Source organism: Pleuronectes platessa, chromosome 16 (assembly GCF_947347685.1).
Source record: "Pleuronectes platessa chromosome 16, fPlePla1.1, whole genome shotgun sequence".
Lineage (NCBI taxonomy): Eukaryota > Metazoa > Chordata > Actinopteri > Pleuronectiformes > Pleuronectidae > Pleuronectes > Pleuronectes platessa.
The window spans coordinates 21,577,509-21,598,834 of NC_070641.1; the positions used below are offsets into that span (position 1 = coordinate 21,577,509).

General features: G+C 43.2%; 4 protein-coding genes across 7 annotated transcripts; 1 reads left to right on the top strand and 3 right to left on the bottom strand.

Annotated features, from left to right (window-relative positions):
- Positions 1–276: 276 nt before the first annotated feature.
- shmt1 (serine hydroxymethyltransferase 1 (soluble)) lies at positions 277–5,612 on the bottom strand. 3 transcript variants are annotated; one of them, XM_053443264.1, is made up of 13 exons: positions 5,466–5,579; positions 4,997–5,157; positions 4,203–4,329; positions 3,449–3,594; positions 3,237–3,352; positions 2,970–3,130; positions 2,293–2,374; positions 1,985–2,197; positions 1,746–1,859; positions 1,525–1,647; positions 1,267–1,383; positions 940–1,050; positions 277–838 (listed from the first exon to the last, which is right to left on the bottom strand). In XM_053443264.1, the coding sequence occupies exons 3-13, from the start codon at positions 4,293–4,295 to the stop codon at positions 666–668; spliced, it is 1,449 nt and encodes a 482-aa protein (XP_053299239.1). In that variant the 5' UTR covers positions 4,296–4,329; positions 4,997–5,157; positions 5,466–5,579; the 3' UTR covers positions 277–665. The 3 variants fall into 3 exon arrangements, with proteins under 3 accessions (XP_053299239.1, XP_053299238.1, XP_053299240.1); XM_053443263.1 differs by lacking the exon at positions 4,997–5,157 and having other exon boundaries at positions 5,466–5,612; XM_053443265.1 differs by lacking the exon at positions 4,997–5,157 and having other exon boundaries at positions 5,400–5,530.
- Positions 5,613–6,451: 839 nt separating this feature from the next.
- On the bottom strand, positions 6,452–8,936 carry pdap1b (pdgfa associated protein 1b). 2 transcript variants are annotated; one of them, XM_053443268.1, is made up of 6 exons: positions 8,781–8,936; positions 8,510–8,601; positions 7,730–7,825; positions 7,496–7,617; positions 7,050–7,201; positions 6,452–6,917 (listed from the first exon to the last, which is right to left on the bottom strand). In XM_053443268.1, the coding sequence occupies exons 1-6, from the start codon at positions 8,791–8,793 to the stop codon at positions 6,862–6,864; spliced, it is 531 nt and encodes a 176-aa protein (XP_053299243.1). In that variant the 5' UTR covers positions 8,794–8,936; the 3' UTR covers positions 6,452–6,861. The 2 variants fall into 2 exon arrangements, with proteins under 2 accessions (XP_053299243.1, XP_053299242.1); XM_053443267.1 differs by having other exon boundaries at positions 7,730–7,828.
- Positions 8,937–10,453: 1,517 nt separating this feature from the next.
- Positions 10,454–13,017, top strand: bud31 (BUD31 homolog). Its single transcript, XM_053443055.1, has 4 exons — positions 10,454–10,669; positions 11,203–11,325; positions 11,647–11,813; positions 12,475–13,017. The coding sequence occupies exons 1-4, from the start codon at positions 10,576–10,578 to the stop codon at positions 12,523–12,525; spliced, it is 435 nt and encodes a 144-aa protein (XP_053299030.1). The 5' UTR covers positions 10,454–10,575; the 3' UTR covers positions 12,526–13,017.
- An 877-nt stretch (positions 13,018–13,894) lies between these two features.
- Positions 13,895–21,321, bottom strand: smcr8a (Smith-Magenis syndrome chromosome region, candidate 8a). The gene is made up of 4 exons (XM_053443054.1): positions 21,262–21,321; positions 19,791–20,940; positions 17,180–18,964; positions 13,895–16,552 (listed from the first exon to the last, which is right to left on the bottom strand). Exons 2-4 carry the CDS (start codon positions 20,390–20,392, stop codon positions 16,093–16,095), a joined length of 2,847 nt encoding a protein of 948 aa, XP_053299029.1. The 5' UTR covers positions 20,393–20,940; positions 21,262–21,321; the 3' UTR covers positions 13,895–16,092.
- Between the last annotated feature and the right edge of the window lie 5 nt (positions 21,322–21,326).

Below are 21,326 nucleotides of genomic sequence, written 5' to 3' on the forward strand. Positions count from 1 at the left end.
GAGATGCAATAGTTTTTATCATTTTCTTTCTTGTTTTAAATTTGATTTATAGATTTAGTTTCCTTTCTTTATCATTTTAACATCTTCTTATGTTACTTACAACCTGTTCTCTGATATGAATTACATTTGATTATGTTTTTAATTTGACTTATTCTCTATTGTCAATTAGAGAATTGACAATAGGCCTCAGCTCCCCAGTTACACTCTAAAAGTATAGAAAATGGATGGATGGATGTTTTTAAGTGTCGTAATACACAAACAAAGTAACAACAGTGGTTTTACAATTCACAGATTTTATTGAAAACGTCACGTACACAAGGATGATCACGCATGAAGGCAGTAATCATGTTTGCCGCTCAGATGTGTAGTTCTGCTGAAAACAAACTTTGGATTTTTAAACGGAATACAAAAGACAAATGAGATTTTGACATAATTAAAGCTTCAATGTAATTGTAACAAGAGAGATTGAATTCACAGTGGAGAAAAACCATCGAAGACAGTAAAGGCGCTGTAAAAAAACTGAATTTTTGCAACTACAGTTCAAAGAATTGGTATCGTCCTGATTTGGAGAGACAGATTAAACCCTTAAAAGAAATATACACATGACACACAATGTTTGTTTTAAGCATCAGTGCGGCTGCCCTCAGAGAGTGAACTGCTGCCCCCTACAGCTCAGGGAGGCCGGGCATGGGGAACTGACCAGCGAAAGCCTCCACCTCAGCCTTGATTTCTGCCACCCGCTGCTGGAACTTCTCTTCCTGTCCCAAGGCCTTGATGAACTCCTTAAGAGGGGCCTTGGGATCCAGGCTTCTCTGCACCTCCAAGGTCAGCTCAACGCCTGCAGGGGAAAAGGTGAGAGCTTGTGGTTAGTTTCAAACATCTCTCAAAGAACATCTGGATTATACTGCCTTTTTTTAATTGTGGGCTTTACGAGTTTACCTTGGTGGATGAACTGGGCCACCTTCTTGAAGTCATCCTGCTCCATGCCTCTGGAGGTCAGAGCTGGGGAGCCAAACCTCAGGCCACTCGGGCGCAGCGCACTTTTATCCCCTAAAAGAAAGGAAAAATTAAGAATGGCACTCAAAAAGACCTTTACAGCTTTTCAGGAGCTACATCCACAGAAATAAAGGATACACTAAATTAAACACACACCAAGGTCTTCATTAATATAAATCAGAGTTGTATACATGTTTGTCACCTCTATTTAACTGGTCTATGGTCTGAAATTTCTCTAATGGTAGCTAATGATAGAAACACAAACGCTACCTGGACAGGTGTTCTTATTGCAAGCGATGGCACAGGCTTCCAGAACCTTCTCAGCTCGTCCTCCATCAGTTCCCTTGCTGCGCAGGTCCAATAGGATCAGGTGGTTGTCAGAGCCACCTGCACAAGAAGAGACACACAGCATGAGAGGACATTACATGGACCATAAAGCTATTAAGTGCTTCTACAAATATTAGATTCCTTTAACAGCAAAACCATTAACGAAAGAAAACAAGTGTCATCGTGCAGTGTGTCTCGTACCAGTGACGATCTTGTAGCCGTAGTCAATAAGAGCACTGGACAGAGCTTTGCAGTTAACAAGAACCTGCTCCTGGTAGGCCCTGAACTCTGGGGTCATGGCTTGTTTGAGAGCTACAGCAACACCTGAGGACAACCAGCCAAAAGACAAACCTGACATAGATACTGCTCACAAATTTATCTGGCTGTTTACTTGAAAGTCAAAGGGAGAAGAAGTATGATACCTGCAATAGCGTGGTTGTGTGGTCCTCCCTGCAGCCCAGGAAACACGGCCTGATTAATCAAAGACTCCAAGTTGTACAAAGTCTCCTTCCCCTTGGCATCGACACTCCGCACCCCTGGAGGAGGGAAACACAGGCGACAAAAATGAAATGATTTGATAAATAACACAGATCCAATACAGAGAGAAATACGTGCTGATGTGGTTTGTTTGGACAGAAGAAGAATCAGTCTCCATTTCTACCTTTCCTGTAGAAGATAAGTCCAGAGCGGCAGCCACGCAGCGTCTTGTGCGTTGTCGATGTAACAATGTCCGAGTGCTCAAAGGGGGAGGGCACCACGCCGGCAGCCACCAAACCGCTGATGTGAGCCATGTCTGCCATCAGGTACGCACCGTTCTCGTTGGCGATCTGCCTCAAACGGGCGTAGTCGAGGTTGCGGGAATAACAGCTTGTTCCTAGTGAAGAAAAACAAGGAGGAGGTGAACGTTCAGCTTCTGTGGCGAAATAACTTTGTGAGTTTGTGTGTGTGGGTGTGTGTGTACTAAAATACCTGCAATGATGATTCTGGGATGGAACAAACGTGCGTTTTCTTGCAGCCTGTCATAGTCGATGTAGCCGGTCTCTGGATTCACCTACAAATAAATAAATAAACACAAACAGCCACATCTGACATCGATCTGAAATCACTTTGAATTAATATAGTAAATTAATATAAAAAATATGTGTTAGGTTTCGAGTTCCCCCGAATTTTATATCAAATGTCTTTTAATTATCTATTTATCTATTATTTAATTACTAAGTTTCATGAGGAGTAACAGGCCAATATTATAAGAGCATAATAAAAATGAATCTTGCTAAACTTAGTCAAGGACTGTAGAGTCAAAAATAAACTACTACTCCAAATAAACAATGTGTTTCAGACAGCCACATTAAAATTATTCTTTATCACTTCTTGATTTAGTTTATCTTACTTAGGAAAAAAACATTTATTTGGTGTCTACAACATAAATCTCAAATACCCCAGTGTTTATAGAACCTATTCTTAGTCTATGCTACTACCAAGGCCTCCACAATAAGAGCATTGTGCCTTGATCCTCATGTATTTAACAATTACTATGGTATAAGTTATGAGAAACTATGCAAAGCTTTTGTTCACATCTTTAAGAAATTTGTACATACATTTCCTGACAAGTGTGTGTTGACAGAATGTGTTTGTTTGCTTGGTACCTTGTATGGCATGGACTCGAAGAAGATGGACGTTGCTGAGATTTTTTTCTTTTCAGTCATGAAGCCGTGGGTCAGGTGACCTCCATCAGGGAGGTCCAGTCCCATGATTCTGCCGTGTGGCTCCACGATGGCCGTGTAGACCGCGAAGTTAGCAGGCGAACCTGAACAAAGAAGAATCAACAACAGGTGAGCAAGGACCAAGCTGAGAGAAAGGACAACAGAGGAGTCTGAAGTCACATCAGTAATATTTTAATCAGTATTTGATACCTGAGTATGGCTGCACGTTGACGCCCCATTTCTCTGAGTCCAGACCATATGCCTCCAGAGCCCTCTTCTGACAAAGTCTCTCCAGTTCATCAACATGCTCTGTGCCACCATAATACCTGAACACAGGGATCACAATGATTATGGTGGTGTAAGATTTGACCAAACATTGTGAGTTTTTAAAGTAATTTCACAAACTCAATGAATTACTGTACCTCTGTCCGGGGTATCCCTCAGAGTACTTGTTGTTCATGCAGGAACCCAGAGCCTCGAGCACAGCTCTGCTAGCAAAGTTCTCAGACGCTATCAGCTCCAGACCGTACGTCTGCCGGTGCTTCTCTTTTTTTATGATGGAGAAAACCTGAAAACACAGGCATACACAGGTGCTGTGTCCTTGAGGGGTCCAGTGACAGTTTATCACACAAGCTCTTAAAGGGAAAACCTGCATAATTGTTTTCCCAGAAATCACTTCTTCTTCACTGCAATAAAACAGAATTTGCACTGTACTGCCAATGGCAAGTACTGTTTTTAGAGCAGCAATAAAGAAGTGACTTCCTGTAGGGGAGCATTAACCTGAGCTATAGCTAGAAAGTCAGCAATTACACACTGGACTGTCCCACAAGTAAAACAGAGACGTGAACTGAATGCAAGACTTCAGCTTCGATGGGGGGGGGGGAGGAGTTAGTCTTTAGCAAGTTAAAGGATGTAAATGTTGTGTATTCATTGATTTATGTCTTTGTGTTCTTTTTCAGTTATGACTGCCAAACTACTGATGTTTACTCTATGTCGGCTGACTGCAAAGTCCAGGTATGAGGAAACTGGTATCGGACCATCCCTCAACTAAATAAAGTGACAATTATAATTATTTGCAGCTATAAAATTCGTTTTTAAAGGTATGTTAGTGAGTTATTGTATGTATAGATATGCTGTATATATGGATGTGATCAACTGATCCACGGGACAACAAACCTCTGAGTCGTTGATGCCCAGAGGCTCCAGCATCATCTTGTTGTGCGACTCCCATGTTTCCTTGCTCACACCGTGGCCGTTTGTTGCAGACATGGCAGCTGATTCTTTGGTCACACAGGATAGAAATCTGAAAAAGAGAAAGGTTATGATTTCTTTGGTTAGAGATCGATGACTTTATTTTGTAAAGCACATTAAGAACACACAAGTTGGATGATCTGACCCACACAGAGATTTGTTTTGGCCCCGGTGTGGCCCATGTTGCCACACTGTCACCCTGCGTGGAAGGAGGGCACTTGTAGCAATCTGCTCCTGTTTGCCAGATCTGGGCTAAAAATAATCCACGACCATACCGCATTTCAACCAGAGGTGGCCTTAATTAGTTTTGTGCTGTTGGACCACATTCACCCTTTACCACATAGGCCACTTTATAGTTTAAATCCATTTAGTCCGGGCCACAAGATCCACATTATTGCCTGAAGGGGCCCACATCCGTATTTTATCTGGGGAGGGATCAGCCTGACCTGCAGTCAGGGTCTAGGGTCTTTTAATCAAGTAGTAATATTTAGAAATCAAGTCTGAACTGAACCAGAAGCCAGTGAAGTGATTCCCGAGCAAATGAAATATTCCCCTGGTCCCAGAATCATATAATAATACACCTCTCCCAGTTATAAAGGTTTATATATAACCAGTGGAGTGAGTGAGTGCTGCTGCGGACACACTGATCCACCATCTCCATCAGATCTATTATTTCAGACAAAGACACATGATGTAACTCTGGGGGTCTGCGGCCTGACGTGGTCTCATCGGTTGAACTTCGACCCTGCAGGTTAGAGACAGTTCGATACCACAGCTTCACCAGAGACAACAGGGAGTCAGCGGAGGGTTGAGTCCAGGTCAGCCGAGCACATGACGTTTATTACCGGGTGACTGCTCGGCTCGACCGAGACACAAACATCTGCAGCGGAGCGGACAAACCAACACGGAAGTGGACAAAAGGACAACTTAAATAAACCTGCACAGTTAAAGTGATGCAAAGGAAACTATTCTAACTCTCATGTTAACAGATTAAACGAGAGTTCAAACTGCAGCTGAGCCTGTTATTGTGTCCGAGCTTCTGTTGTGTCACTGCGGGAAATCAAACTCACAACAAGTGGTTAGCTATTTTTCTTAAATCACTTCCTGTCATTAGCAACTAACTTTAACTACAAAGTTACCGCGCCCAAGTGACGCTCAGTGGGTCCGCTACACGAGGAGGTCGCTCACCCGCCAGAGGAGAAGAGGCTCCGGCCGCTGGGAGACGTGAGTCCGACTGTAGTGACACCAGATCCCCGCTAGACCTCGACCCCCCCTCTGCCTCCCCTACCCGAGGGGTAAAGTCCGCCAAACTATGCACCAATCACAGCGCTCCATCTTCTTCTTGTGGTCGCTACCTGTCAGTGTGGCTGCAACAGCACACCCCTGTGGTCGAAGTTGTTAATGTGGTTGTTTTGTGTATCATCCCCCGAAATAAAATATTATAAAATGAATTCAAATAAAATTCCTCAGTTCAGTGCTCAGGATGAAGTGGAAATATTGAGGGACACTCATTACTCATTATAGTTTTTTTTGTTTAGATTTATTTGTTTAAATTCTCTCCTTCAACATATATATTTCCTATTACTAAAAATCTCTATATTAGTATTTACATTGCGTTAGATAGATGGTGTGAAATGCTAGGCCATGTTGTGTCCTTTTTCGTCTCTGTGTTGAAGTGTGAATTTTAAAACAATGAATGGCAGTTCAATGGTGTCATTTATATAAGCTCTAAGCAGAATGGAGCATATGATTTAGACAACTATATAACTTAAATACAGAAAAGGAGAAAGGAAATTTCTATTATATTCATAAGCAAAGTCATACAGTCTTCTCCTCTCACAAGAGAATTATAGACACGAAGAGTTGAGACTTGACATTAACCAACGTGATACTAATATATAATATATATATAAAAGTTTTCATCCATCATCCAAAAGGAGAATGTGAACTTTTGTGAGAACCTTGAATGTATGTCTCTTTATTGCACGAGTATTTGAAGGATTCTCTGAACTGTGAAATACTTCTATTCTAAACTGAATATCTGTGATGTTGACTCATTCGTTTTTATATCAGTGAGTCCAACATGGACTCTTTCACCTGAGGTTGGGAAAGCCTCCAAAATACAAGATGGTTTTTTTTCACAGGTAAATCAGCAAACAAAGAAATGAACAGACTTGTTTCATCATATTTATCCGAAATATTTTCATGAGTCCGTTATATACAATGTAACATCCCCCAAAATATAGTGGTAATGCTCAATTAGCAAAGCTGAAATTGTACAGTGATAAGTATAACTATAAATATCATGTACAAGCTAAATGGTTAGAAGGGATTCATTCCAAGTGTACGTGAAGACTGATGTAATCTCATTTGTAACTGGATTTCCTGGAGGGATCAACAAGGCCATTATTCCATGCCAAAACATTCACAACCCCTCTAGTGTCTCCACAACCATTTTCCAAATGGTCATGTTACAGTAAAATCTAATATTCTTCATAGCTCTTCATTTAAAAAATAGTCATATATATATATATATTGCACCAGTCCAGAAACATGTGAAGACGCCTCAGATAAATACTCTGCATCATTTCAGCGTGAGGGAGTTTATTCCTCTGGTTGCCGCCGACGCTGCTACTTTTGCTGTGAAGAGAAAATAAAGGATACAGATAATCAGCTCGACAAGATTAAAGCCACATTTTCACTGGACGAAAAACCCAATGATAACCACTAACATCTCACATCCAATGGTTTTGACCAGATCTAGGTGCTCACCCTTCTTCTCTTCGTCTTTCTTTTTTGCAGCATCTTCTCTCTGCTTTCTGATAATGGCAAGGCGAGCGAGGTCAGCTTTGGCCTGGTCCGTCTTCCCTGCCAGGTGCAGCTTCATGTAGCGCTCTTTCGCCCTCTGCTTCTCGATCTCTTCTCTGTGCAGGAGTTGGTGCATGTCAAGGTGACGAGAGCGACATTAGGAAAGTTAGTGTACAATGTTCTTGACTGGAATCATAGAAAGTCAATTTCAAAATAAGGTGTTAAAGTGCTCAGAATATGCAGGTACCATTTCGAAATTTCCTGCACATAAGACAATATATATGGACATCAGAGGCCCATTCAATTCTAATTGTGTCATTCCTTTCCTTCAAATACTACTGTATGTAAAATAAGTTAAAAAATAGAAGTTCTCATGAAGTACTAATATGATGCGACAGACTGACACACACCTTTCTCTCCTTGATAACTGCCTTGGCTCATCCAGCTCAATTTGCGTCACCTTCTTTGACTTCTGAGAAATTCTGTTGGGGTTTTCAATTTCTATCATGCCTTCGGTACCTGTTCTCTTTCTCTGCAAACACATCACAACAGTTCGAACAGTATAAGGTGAATGAATTACATCACTCTTTGTCGAGGCAACTGAATGTGTGATAACACAGAGCGCAGGGTTAGTGTGGCAGTACCATGGAGTCGTCATCATCGCTGTCCTCTGATCCTGATGCTGGTAACTTCTCCTCTGCCACGTCATTCGGAGCTGCAGCCTCCACCCCCTCTGCTTCCTGCTATAAAACATAAATGACAGACAAGCAGTTGAACAAAAAACAGACCATTATTAACATGATCGGTTAATGTATTTAGATGATATCACTTAAAAAAACAATGGTGCATTTGCAATGACATCTCAGTAGGAAACCTCCCTATAAGGGCCCCGTGTCACTATCCACCCGGTAGTGAAATGGAAAGAGAAACGAGTTAATGAGGAAAAATAAACGAACCTAATAGTTCAGACAGTCTTGAAACTTAATACTTTTCATATGGGAAACCAGGCATTAAACCTATGGCCTTGGTTATATTTATATTGTTTATATTTCAAGTTACATATGATGTTTTATATATTTATATATTGTGCCACCTTCTAACGGATATTGTGATCACTGGCTTCTTCCCGTTTTTATTGTTCTTTATATTTATATTTCATATGTTGTTTGTTTTTTTGAAAACTTTACTTAAGTAAGATAAAGATTTTAAATTAAAAAATGTTTACACTTCCTAAGATTGGTGTAAGGTTATTTATAACATAGTGTTGATAAACGCTGTTTGAGGGAATCACCAATGTGTAAAGACATGAGGTGAAATCTGTGGCTGTAGAGATTCAAACTTCTGGATCAGTTCACTCAAAATGTTGCATGATGGGAAGTGTAGGCAGGAGCCTGTACTACCATGACCATACGTAGTACACTAACCTCCTTCCTCTCCTTTTCCGCCTTCATCTGAGCGTCTATCTCCTCGGGGCTGGTGTAAGTTCTCATGCGACCCTTGTGGCTCCCTCGCTTTCCTGCGACGAGTGGGAAAAAGAGCAGAAAAACAGAAGCTTGTTTATAAACATTGTTGTTTACTAACACGTGAAAGTTAGGACAGCGTCTATAAACAGCTAACAGCCTGTGGCGTAATATGGGGAAAAGCAGGAAAACACTGCTCTCAACACAATGGCGCTGGATTCGGAATCACTCTTACCTCCTTTAGGCATTTTGACAAACGAGTCCTTGATTAAAAACTCTTAAAAACGTGAACACGATCAGAAAACACAAAATGTTCAGGCGACAACACAAACTGACAGCTGACTAAACTCACAGCAGTGATATGCTGAGTGGTCCGAGGATGTGCCTGTCCACAAATCTTAAAAGCACGTGTTTGTTAAAGCATTTAACAATCCCGTCTGTTGTTATAATCTATATCATACATATATTTGCATGCAATGTCTAATTTTTGAGCTAAGCAACGTGAGTTATAAACTAACATAAACAAACTTTCTGTTGTTTTCCTTATGGCAATTTGCTAGAGAGCTAAACTGATGCAATTCACAGAGAAAGTGAAAAAAACAACTGTTTTGGTTTTACCTCAGTTTACGTCCTGATATTGAAAAATACTTAATTTTGATAAACACATGTCGTGTTTTCGTCCTGAGGGAAATTTAAAGAGTTTTTAAAAAGTGCATGAACGGAGTTTATTTTTTGCCTTGACGTCATCAAAGCGCCGATAGAGGGAGAACCCCCCCCCCCCCCCCCCCCCCTCGATGACGTCTAATTTCAGCGCCTGAGACAGGTTCGCATTATCAGAAACGAAAACAGAGAGACAGGAAGTTCAGATCGTGGCAGCGGCAGCTCGTAGAGGCACTTCCGGCAGCAAAAAATATGATATGTGCCTGTGCCACACTATTATTGCAGCTCTGTACCCCTTTTTAACACTCCATTATTAACATTTACCATCACTGAAACAATATGTTATTACAATAGACACTGCTATAATGTAATGCTTTAATTTAGTTACTATGATCTTTATTTGCACAAATTACTCAAACCTAAAAATAATAAAAGGAGATTATTTATACATTTTAAATGTCTCTTGTACTTACTTGGTAACCTTGGTGGAGATGAACTTGAAATTACTGGTTAGCCAGGAAAGTATTAATAACAGTTTGCTTCAATATCAGTACCGACAACAGGATAGGCCAGCCTGTATCAACATTGCTGTCCATGGAGTCATTGTCAGTTAACTGAATTCATATAAACACTGTAGACATGAGAATAAAGCTTGGTTATAAAGTTGTAGATCAGTAGTTGTTTGTTGTGTACATCTTCGTTTGTCATTTGTCTAGTATAGGTACTGTTTAGTTACTGTTTACAGAAGTTTAAAACTCATACAAAATATTTCGAAGTCGAAGGAGTAACAATAAGTCTATTTATCCTGTCATGAGAAGAACATTTGGGCCTAAGTCAACTTATGAGAGTAAATAAAACTGTATATGGTTTATATGTAACTGGAAAGTAACATTTTGTGAGTCTCTCTTTGCTGTCTTGTAACACAGAAACACTGAATACATTAATTCAGCCTTGAGAACCAAAATATAAATGGAGAGTGTGCCTGTTCCTGCTGTCTCTGGTCAATTTCTTCTTTCGTTGTACTTCCATCTTCTTTGGTACAGTTGTCGTCCATAAATAACTAGATTACTCTCTTTGCATAAATGCTGTCATGGAGTTATTCACCATCTAATCTAGAATTTAATGGAAGGATACAAATGTACATTTTTGCTTTGGTTTATCACAGTTTACTCTGGCAGTTATCAAAGGAAGCTTTAATCAGTGCGGCACATATCAGTGGCAGTTTCTGTTGCCCCCGGAAGTGCCTCCTCACCGGAAGTCCCACTACACCGGAAGTGCCTCGACGAGCTACCACTGCCACTATTTGAGCTTGCCCTCACTGCGTAAACAAGGGGGGAGCTTTTGTTGTACTTTGTACAAAACACGACGAGATGCCCAAAGTGAAGAGAAGCAGGAAGCCGCCGCCAGACGGCTGGGAGCTGATCGAGCCCACTCTGGACGAGCTGGATCAGAAAATGAGAGAAGGTAAAGCCGATGGATGGCGGTCGTCCCCGCGGCGGCTCCGCTGGACCCGCAGCGTGTAGCTCGGGGGAAATGAGATCCGTCGGTTCTCTTGGTTGTTCCATCACTGTCCAGTTTGGTTTAAACACTGGGGGGGTGATGGTGAAACCGGTGTTTTTTTATATTGGCGACAGCAAATGTCGTGTAACACGAGTGGACAAGACTTCCGTGGAGGCATGGGAGAGGGGGGGGGGGGGGTCCTGAATAGACGCTTCCACCCCCCAGTTAACTGACCACAGCCGACATCTAGTAGTAGTTCCTTAACCGATACAACACGGAGAGACTCATTCTCTTTGAAAGCACCGGACGTATCCGTTTGAATCCCTGTGTACCTGTAAAGTTTGACGATTGTACATCTTCTTTCTATAATGATGTTGACCCTTGAGTCTGAAATGGAGGCTGTTCACAGCATCATATCATCTTAACATCACCTCCATAAATTGAAATCTATTTGTTCTAACTCCAACCTTCTCTGTCCTGTGTCCTGCTCCTCGCAGCTGAAACAGAGCCTCACGAAGGAAAACGAAAGGTCGAGTCCCTGTGGCCAATTTTCCGGCTTCACCATCAGCGGAGTCGATACATCTTCGACCTCTTCCACAAACGCAAAGCCATCAGCAGAGGTGAGCAGGCCATACACCCCCCCATAGATGAGCCACCTGATATCTAATGTTGTCCAATTCCTCTTCTGTCTGCTTCAGTATTCTACAAACTAGACCGAACTATCTCTTCACCCTTCCTTTGAACTCTGCCACTTAGTTCTAAGTCTGAGATGACTCTTCAGACTTAACGTAAAATGTTTAAAGGGTTTGTCTCATGCAAGTGACCCTTTGTCCGGTTTTAAATGTGCAGATGGCCATACACACAGTGCGTTACCTATTTCCAGCTTTAATCTGTGTATGAGATGTTAAGTAATAATTGTCTTTGTGTGTGTGCCCTGGCAGAGCTGTATGATTACTGTATAAAGGAAGGCTATGCAGACAAGAACCTGATTGCCAAGTGGAAGAAGCAGGGCTACGAGAACCTGTGCTGTCTGCGTTGCATCCAAACGAGAGACACCAACTTTGGAACCAACTGCATCTGCAGAGTCCCCAAGGGAAAGCTGGAAGTCGTAAGTCTGACATTGACTTATTTAAAAGACGATCTTAGCATGATTTCTTTATTAAATACGTATTTAAGGCTTAAGTTGGTCATCAGCTTTAAATCATACCTGCTGAGTTCCGTACAGACGTGACTCATCAAAACTGCCACAGCGACAAATCACTAACACTTCAACTCACCAGATTTAACTCCTGAAGGATTAAGAAAATGGTAACAAAATATACCAAAATCATTCGACTGCTGTGTACTTTGAGATTTTACTATTTCTTCTCAAGTTGTTAGTTCTCATGCAGCCAGCTGGTCTGGCTAAACAACATGCTGCTGCTGAATGATCAAGTCCGACTTCACATCAAGATAATGGGCACCAACCCAAGATGTGCATTGATAAATCTGAGCATATTGGACGGATGTGTCTGGAAAGGGATACATTTATGGACAATAATTTTGAAAAACATTTGTTCATCAGTGTCGCCAACCTGATAGAGGTTAAGTATTTTATGGCAGTCTCAGATATTGAGGACGTTTCCTGCCTCTAACCCTTTATATCAGGTGAAGGGTTTGACAAACTAGATACTTAAAAATACTTTAATAAAACACAGAAAATGTGACAGTAAATTCCGTAAAAGCTTTCAACTAATGCTGTTATTTTTGTGTGGTTTTCCTCTCTGCAGGGACGGATCATTGAATGCACCCACTGTGGGTGCAGAGGCTGCTCTGGCTAAGTGTAGATTTTGGACATCTATTTTCTGTTGGACATCAGGGCTCATCGACTCTCCATCTGTGCTCCCTCACAACCCTGACGTCACAGTTTCTTTAATTCAGTCGCCTGCTTTAGAAACAGTTCGCTAACATCTTCACCACCGACTCCAGCAGACCTGATTTGGGATCAGTATTGAATATTCTGCTTTTAAACATGGGTGGGGAATGGAGAAAGCATTGAGAGGGGCCATCTTATCTTAAATACATTTGTTTTTCTCTGTGCTGTTTTTTTTTTAATACACACTAAACTGAAGCCCTGGCCTCACCTCAGCTCGAGGTGAGCCGCTTCTGGATCAGGCCTGTTATTCAACTGTGAAGGTCAATTTCAATACTTCTGTGTTTCATTTCATTGAGGGGGGGGGCAGGAAGTGATGTGTTTGAATGTTGTTTTAAACCTGAAAACCTTTTCAACATTGTTATTGTAGTATAATTTTAAATAAAGAAATTCTGATTTACTTGCTCACGTTTTTATCTTTTTCTTCATAATTATTGGCTTTAGTTACGGCCGTCTTCAAAGGTTGAAGACCTGAAAGAATCTGTGTTGTGAATCGGTCTGTATCTGTTGTGATATATTTGAGATGGTATTTTACCCCTCCTCTCTTTCACTGCTTACTATATAAATTCTACTTAAAACATTTACAGTATAATAAGCTTATACCATTTTCCCAGGAAATAAATAGTTGATCTTGATGGGGGGGGGAACAGGCCCATTAAGGGAACTGATATCTATGAGTGTTTGAAATTTGGTGCAGCTTGAATTAATTACAAGGGAAGGTTGAGCCTTTGCAGAGGGTTTGAGCTCTGAGTGACATTCCAGTTATCTGTGCGATTGTTTCATCTCAGGCATAAACATTGCAGGTAAAACTAACTCCTAATTAAATCCAGACCTGTCGATGTACAGAAGTTATTGATCCTTAGTGCAGCTGGCAGGAGAAGGGGAGTGTGTTTGTGTATGTGCCTGCAGGCGTGTGTGTGTGTGTGAACTGTCCCTCTTCTCGAATCTGTGATTACAAAGACGCTAGAAAAAACAGCATCGGCTGAAAAAGCTAGAGAATCTCACATGTTTTCATAATGGCTGAGACACACAGCGCTGCCCACACACTCAGCTCCTGTATACCAATGATAATCAACTCTGAACACGACTGTATTGTTGTGAAGTGTTTGTAAATCATTCACCCGCTGCTACTTTCTCTCCCGGCAAGCCACCACCTTTTCCTTCTGGAAACCCAGCAGGGCAATTAGATGCAGCTCACAGAGAAGTATTTATTATTCATGACACCTCCAATGATTGCACATGCGTCATCGCTGAAGCAAGTCACACAGACAAGAGTCTGTTGGGTATCGGATGTTTAATGTGAGAAATGGGCTCCTTCAGTATCTCACAGTGAGATTCAGCAACATCAACATGATCGCCCGCCTCCTGTGGGAACCAGGCACTGACGCAAAAATGATTTTAGTTAATCTTCAACATCACATAAAAGCGTCAAGACATTCACAACGTGCTTTATTAAAGTAAATGGCAACAGGGCTGGAGTTAACAGTGGCCCCCTTCCTGGTGACATACAAAAGGTGGATGTGATATGGCAACATAAGGACACTGAGTGACGACGTGTTAAGCACACTGTGGTATGGCTTATTAAAATTACATTCACCTTTTTGCATTAGAGGGACAATAGCTAAAAAAAAAAGGTTTTAATGTCCGAACAGATTAAAAAAATTAAGATATCACATTAGGCAGAAACTTGAACTAAAAGGAAATAAAACTTTAGGTGCAATTAAAAGTGAGGTTTTCATTAGTAGTTGAAAGCATTTGCCTAAAAAACATATTTAAAATCGTAGCAGGAAGGACAGCAGCCATGATCCCACATTGTTTGACCTTTCACATTAAAACTCTGACCATGCAGTCACAAGTACAGTTACCACCTTAGATACAGAATCAAAGCTCCGACGCCACAGAATTAGGAACAGGAAAATCTAAAATACTAACATGGTGCGAATTCACTGGCCGAACTGACAGAACTTCAGAGATTTCTTTTTTTGTGTGCATTTCTTCAGCTTAATCCAAAACAGAAATTCTCAGCATAATGATTCAATTGTGGTCCTGAAGCAATAAATAATAGAACATTTTGTTCATAGCACACATCCAGCAAGGATTGCTGGGATAAAAATCATAGGCCACTACTGTCCTAAATAAAGTGTCAAACTTCAGAGTTTTGCTTTTGATGGCACAGGAAATTCATAAAATCTATACAAACACAACGTCACCGTCTCTCCCAGCAAACATCTCAATGTGTTCAGCATCTCCTCCGAGTCAGTTCGTTCAAATGTAACAAAAACAGAAATATCATCAACACGGTGGTTCACCCCGGCACAAGACAGTCTCATGCTGACACCACAACACTCGCACACAACTTTAAGACAACAGTGAATTTCAATACATTTAGGTTAAGTAGCTTTAAAATGCCACTGACCGTTGGAGTAATATCCATGATGATGCTCGTCAGCAGTGAATATCGACAGGTTTTGGCTGCCGCTGGCCTTACATTGGTGAGTATGTGCGCGATGACAGTTTTTCTCTGGACATGCAACATCACGTGGAGGCCGACTGGCTCCAATTCACACGGCGAATACACTTCCTCATGCATCACAACCCGAAAACAGCCTCTGGGAACGCTTACTTCATGCTCTCAAAGGTCAAATCTACTCCGGTTAAAACATCAATACTCCTGGAAACAAAACAGACATTCAACCACTACTTCAGAGATATGTGTTCAAATTCATTCTCGAAAGAGAAAAAAAGAAAGTAAGGTCGAGTGAAACAGAAATATGACGAGTGTCGGCTTCGGAAAAGCTTTGGCCCTTGGAAGCTTTGTGGTGGTAGGTAGAGAGGCGTGTCACAAACCAGCTGTAACAAACCACGTCATGGACAGATTTGAGAGGGACGTCTGTTCACCACACAAAATGTCACAGTATTCCTGAAAAACATGTTTACATGTAGCTGAGATGATTTCATCGCTGACAAACTGCTCAGTGTTTGATGGGTGTTAACACAGAGCTGTGATTGAACCTGTTATTGAGCCGGCTGAGGTCAGAGAAGCACTTTAAAGACACTCAGACAGCCATGTTGGTTTAAATTTTGTAAAAGAAAACACACACTCACACACAAACAGTAAAAAAAGTGTCCCTGACCTCAGACATGCACATAAACACAGAAGAGGAAAACCCCCCAACAAGCTCAAAGGGTAGAGCAGACACTTGTTTTTCATGGACATGTTTTTGTGTGTGAACCTGCTCTGAACCAAAGTTAACACTCACTCTGAGTCTCCTTTCCCCTGCACACAGAGGAAAGAGCCAGAGCAAAGAAAAACACAGCAAGGCAGAGAAAAATAAAAAATAAAAGTCAGTGCAGATTTTCCTGAAACTTAAATAACTTTAGACCTTATAACAATCACCTTTGGTCCATTAAAAACCAAAGAGCCACAGATAATTTCTGCTAAAACCTGCATGAGAATCCTTTTCCAAGAAGGTAATTAGATTTTGTATAAAACGCTAGTGGTGTAGTTAAAACTAAAACAAGGTGCGAGTGCGCTGCTCCCGGTGGCGGGCTGTAGGTACTGCTGAGTGATGAGCTGGCTGAGGCACAGCAGTATCTGGCTGTCCTCCTCGCCCAGCCCCAGCTGCTCCTGCAGAAAGCAAAGGCGCCGGCCCTCCACGACCTCGGGCCCTTCCGTGGAGCTGACTGGCAGGTGGAGGTGGTGGGTGAAAGTAAACAGGAAGGCTTTGGCAGCCAGGCGGCACAGGGTGCTCTGTACATGGAGGAAGTAGGTGGAGCCACGGCGGATGTAGGTGCGATGATCGGCTATGTTGGCGAGCAGCTGGCCGCGATACGGCGGGCAGCGAAGGGTCTTCTGGTCGGCATCAAGGATGGAGATATAGCGGCTGTAGCGAGACAGCGAGTAAAGCATGCTGGAACCAACAGGGGACGCCACTCTGTGGGAGGCAGACAGATACCATAGTTGTCAGTTGGTTAAGAAAGCTTTACATAGAGGTATTTATTTATTTTTATCGCAATATTATTGTATCATTTAATGGTTATTGCTATAAGGATCTGGTTTATATATCTCAGCATCTATTGGACACATTGGCAAAACATCAGATACAAATATTCATGGTTCCAGAGGATGGATCCTAAAGAAGTTCCTACCAAGATGACATTTGTTGCTTTCAAGATGAATAAAAAAAATTATTCGATCTGCAGCTTTATATCTGCTTTGTTGAACTTTTCACCTTTCAACAAGTGCATGAATTTATAAAGCTAAAGCTTCCTCTCAGTAAAAACTTCACTACATTAAGGTGAATAGTTTATGTGCGTCATCACAGACTGAGTCAGAGCGGACGAGTAATAGTGGAGTGATACAAACTCTGTTGAGGAATCTGTCATCATCTTCATATTTCATATTGATTAATATGTTCTATGGTTCTGTGAGCATCAAACTCAATGTTTTAGTAAATCTATGAAATCAACATAATTTGTCTCGTTCTACTCGCCCTGAATAAAAGCTTTTTATAGCAGTGTTATTTAAATGGATAATAAATGTAAATGCAGATTGAACAAACCTTTGCAAACCAATGAGTTTCCACCTCTTCAGGTCAGTAAGTGTGAAAGGACAGGACAGCCAGGCTTGAACCCTCTCGCCGCACTTCCCAGGGCCGGGAACGAAGAGGGCCAGAGCAGCAACCAACCGTCGGACCCTCCCCTCATCTGCCCCAAGCACCACCAGGGTTCTGCCACTCAGCAGGCACCACAGAGCTTGAATGGCAAAGGGGTACTGTCGTACAAACCTCAGGGCTCCTTGTCCAGCCTTCTTCCTGTGACGCAGGGTCATCGACGCCCCATAGCCGAGAGGTGAGGCAGCGCGATCAGACCCAGTAGAGGCACTCATGGTGCAGTCGGACCCGTCCTCTGCTGACATACGGGAAACTGCATCTCCAAGGAGGCCCACGGGCAGCTCTAGCCCAGATGCTTTGTTTTCCGAGCATGGAGAGCCTACAGCGTAATAGTCCTGGAGAAGGGGGAGGGATTGAGGCTCCTGGTTGACCACCGCGGCAGGAGAGGACTGATGGTGGGAGCTTTGGTCCACATGATGGTTCTTTTCTGGGGCAGATGCCTCATAAAGGAAACCCTCTTGAGACATACAGCATGCTGTGTCAATTGGAACCAACAAGTCAGACTCAATTTCATCTGCTCTCTCACAGTCGTCCTCCCGGCTGGCCTCCAGCTCAGACACCACTTCCAGCAATGACACAGGTGTGTCGTCTCCCCCGTTGTCCCCCTCATCCTCCCCTACCGTGGTTTCCATATCTTCACTGCTGCTCTCCCTCTCCAGGTCAGTGTTGTGGTCAGGGGTCAAGTCAGAATCAGGATCAGGATCAGGATCGGGAGGTTCAGACCTAACACTAGCAAGACTTTGCTGCTTTTCTGCCGGGCCCATCCCGCTCTTATCGCTGCTAAAGCTTCCTTTGGTCCCGTCGGAGCTCTCCTGGGTCTCCAGAGTCTGGTCTGAGGGGGAGGATTCCAGATGACTCTCCCCAAGCCCGAGCTCACTCTCCTGATTACGGCTGGTCTCAGAAGTTGGGTCTCGGGGATCTGGGGGTGCCAGTGATTCTAGCTCTAGAGGTTCTGGTCCCAGCACAATTGGAGGAGGAATTAAGAGTGTGAAGTTGTTGACAGCATGGTTCACAGCACAGAATGGTCTTGGTACCCCCTCCTCATCCTCAGCATCGTCACCAAGGTCCTCCTCAAACAGGAAGTTGGTAATTATCTGTCTCCTGCGTAAAGACTTGTCCAGGCGGCGTGTGTGAAGGTAACATAGGTCTCCACGAAAACTCCTCTCCGTCTCCTTCAGGAGCCCCATGGTGGCCTCGTAGAAAGTGTCATCACACAGCTCCTGCATGGTCTTCAGCCGCTTGTCGAAACACTTGGCGGACCTAGCTTTGATCAGCTGTGGTGTGTAAGACGGCCTGCGTTTAACGCCCTCATCGTCATCCTCCACCACCTCCTCTTTGCCTTCTTCATCATTGATCTGACCCTGTCCTTCGTCCTTCTTCCTTCCTTTGTCCGTGTAGCAGAAGGGGTTGGCAAGCTTTGCGTATTTTTCCAACAGCGTTTCACACTCGCTCAAGCACTGGGTCATACACTTCGGACAGGTGACAGCGTGCGGGTCTCTGCGCGGGCGGCAGTGGAAGGAGCTGATCTGCCTCAGCAGGTCCCTGTGTTCATATATGCTCTTCTCAACGTTAGCGAGCTCGTTGGCTTTGTCTACGGCGTGAGCGGAGTACATGCACTGAGTCCCCGCCTCCCTCTGCAGGCCCTCCTCTTTCTGCAGCACAGAGTGAGTGTACCTGAGGGGAAGACAACACGTGTTACTGATGCACATGTGTTCATACAGGGAACAGGAATAAAAGGAGTCAAGAGTAACATGAGCCTCATTTAGACCTTGTGTTAACATCCGACCTGAGAGATGTGATCACAAGTGGACAGATCTTTGTCCATCTCTTCACACATGGATTTAAAATGTGTCCTGTGACCACATGTGATCTGTGACTGAATGTGATCAGATCACTCAGGACAGAGGTTAGTGTCTAAACGGTGTTTGAGAAACTACTACAAAAACAAAACAGGAACAACATTCAGCAGAACTTCATGAACTATCAGATTAGTGTTGGAAAGTTATGTTTATATCCATTCTAAGAACCCACATGGGTATAAGTCTGGGTTTGTTGATCACTCCACCACATCAAACTGAAATATCTCTGGATAGATTGCCAAAAAATACTGTACAACATTCAAATTCCCCAGAGGATGAATACTAAAAACTTTAGTGACCTCTGACTTTTCCTCTTGTGCAACCATGAAATTCACATTTTGGTTCTGGATGAAATGTTTTAAGATCATCAGACTTTTTATTGAGGTCAAAATCACAATATTTTATTATTTAGCCAAAAGCTTTGCCTAATGTCAGCACACATGTAAAATGTGGAGCAGTAGACACGAGACTGAGGGATTAACAGGGGCCCAAAGTCAAGCTGGTACCATTTTTCACATTGATTTGAACAATTACCTATTTACCTATATAATTGAAGAAATTAAGAGGGATAATATTGAAATATCAGATTTGTATAATGATTTGAATCTGAATTATATGTGGGAAAGCAATTCAAATCTTACTCCAGGTCCTGGAGCTTCCTCTGCAGTTCTTTGGCGAAGGCTCTCCTGTTCCCGGCCTTCAGACACTCGGACGCCTGCAGGAAGCGGAGGGACATCTCCTGAAACTGCAGCATGATCTTCCTCTCGTCGGCTGACACGTATGCCATGCAGAACGGTCGCACAAAGCCCCTCGCCTCCAGGTCGTACAGCGTGAGGTGATGGACGTAAGCGAATGCCCCCTCCTTCGAGTCGCCCAACACCACCCTCGAGTCCTCCACGAAGCTGAGCCTTGGGTAGCCACTCCCTGGTGGATGCCCGACGAAGGAGGCCTGGTAGTCCACTGACATGATGCGCAGGGAGAAGTAGTTGAGATCGAACGTGCCACAGACCTTGGGGTCGGGGGGGATGGTGAGGAGCGGCTGAGGGCCCACCTGCTCGGAGAACTCCGAGATGAGGATGAAGTCTTTGGTGAACTTGGCGAAGGAGGTTTTGGCCCAGGGGTTGGAGTCACCCAAAGGATGGAGGGGGACGGAGAACTCCTCAGGGAGAGCCCAGGGGTCCGGGCTGGTCTGGCCAAACTCATCCTCTTTAGTGAAAGCCACCACGTCAGGTGAGCCTATCATAGTGGTGTTGTGGAGAAAGGCATGAGAAACACAACACACGCTGCAGCACCACTCAGAGTCATAACCCAGCTGTCAGAGAGCAACAGACACATTGATCATCCTGCTCTCACACCATCAGGGCAGCAGATCATTTAAAAACAGGGTCCCACAGCAGAGCAGGGTGGGCCCCGGACTGATCCAAGCAGGAGCCGGTCCCCAGCGCAGGATCCTCGATATTTGTCAGACTGGATACAAGTAGAGCCCCTCCACATGAACTAGAGGCAGCGTCTCTGTTAACAAAAGGAATGATCTGCGCCAATCACAGGGTCCGGGCAGGAATCAGCTTCTTCCCGCTGAGCACGGAGACAATACAACATGAAGCAGCATCATGTGAAGCGCTTCTCTCCTCCGGAGCCGCGTCTCGTCCCGCGTCCTGTTCGTCCACCGTGGTGTCGTTTACACACAGGAGCGCTACATGTCATTTAGGTCCAGACGCAGACGCCATGTTTACCCAGCTGGTCACAGTCCCGTCAGGTGACCATCCCTCCGCCCCCTGCACGGAGTACACCCTAAAACACAAAGTACACACAGTGACCGGCTGGGATGAATGGGAGTACTTGATGTGATAATTAAAATATATTAAAGTACTTTCAGTGTTTGTAGCAGGTTCTTATAACCAGTATTGTTATCGTGTTACTTTGTTGATTATTCATTTATTAGTAATATCATTTCGGTTAGACTATATTTCAGCATTCCGGATTTAGGGTGTACTTCCGTTATCTGTGACATGAGATTATATTATTAACATCATTATTAAAAACGTTATTAATAACAACACAGCGCGTGTTACAGATCTAAACGGTTCTAAAATTAAAAAGCTTTACACCTACTGTTTTTAAAATCGGCCTGTTGTTGTCGTGTTCCGCAATGAGGCAGTTCCTGGGTTTTTGCGACA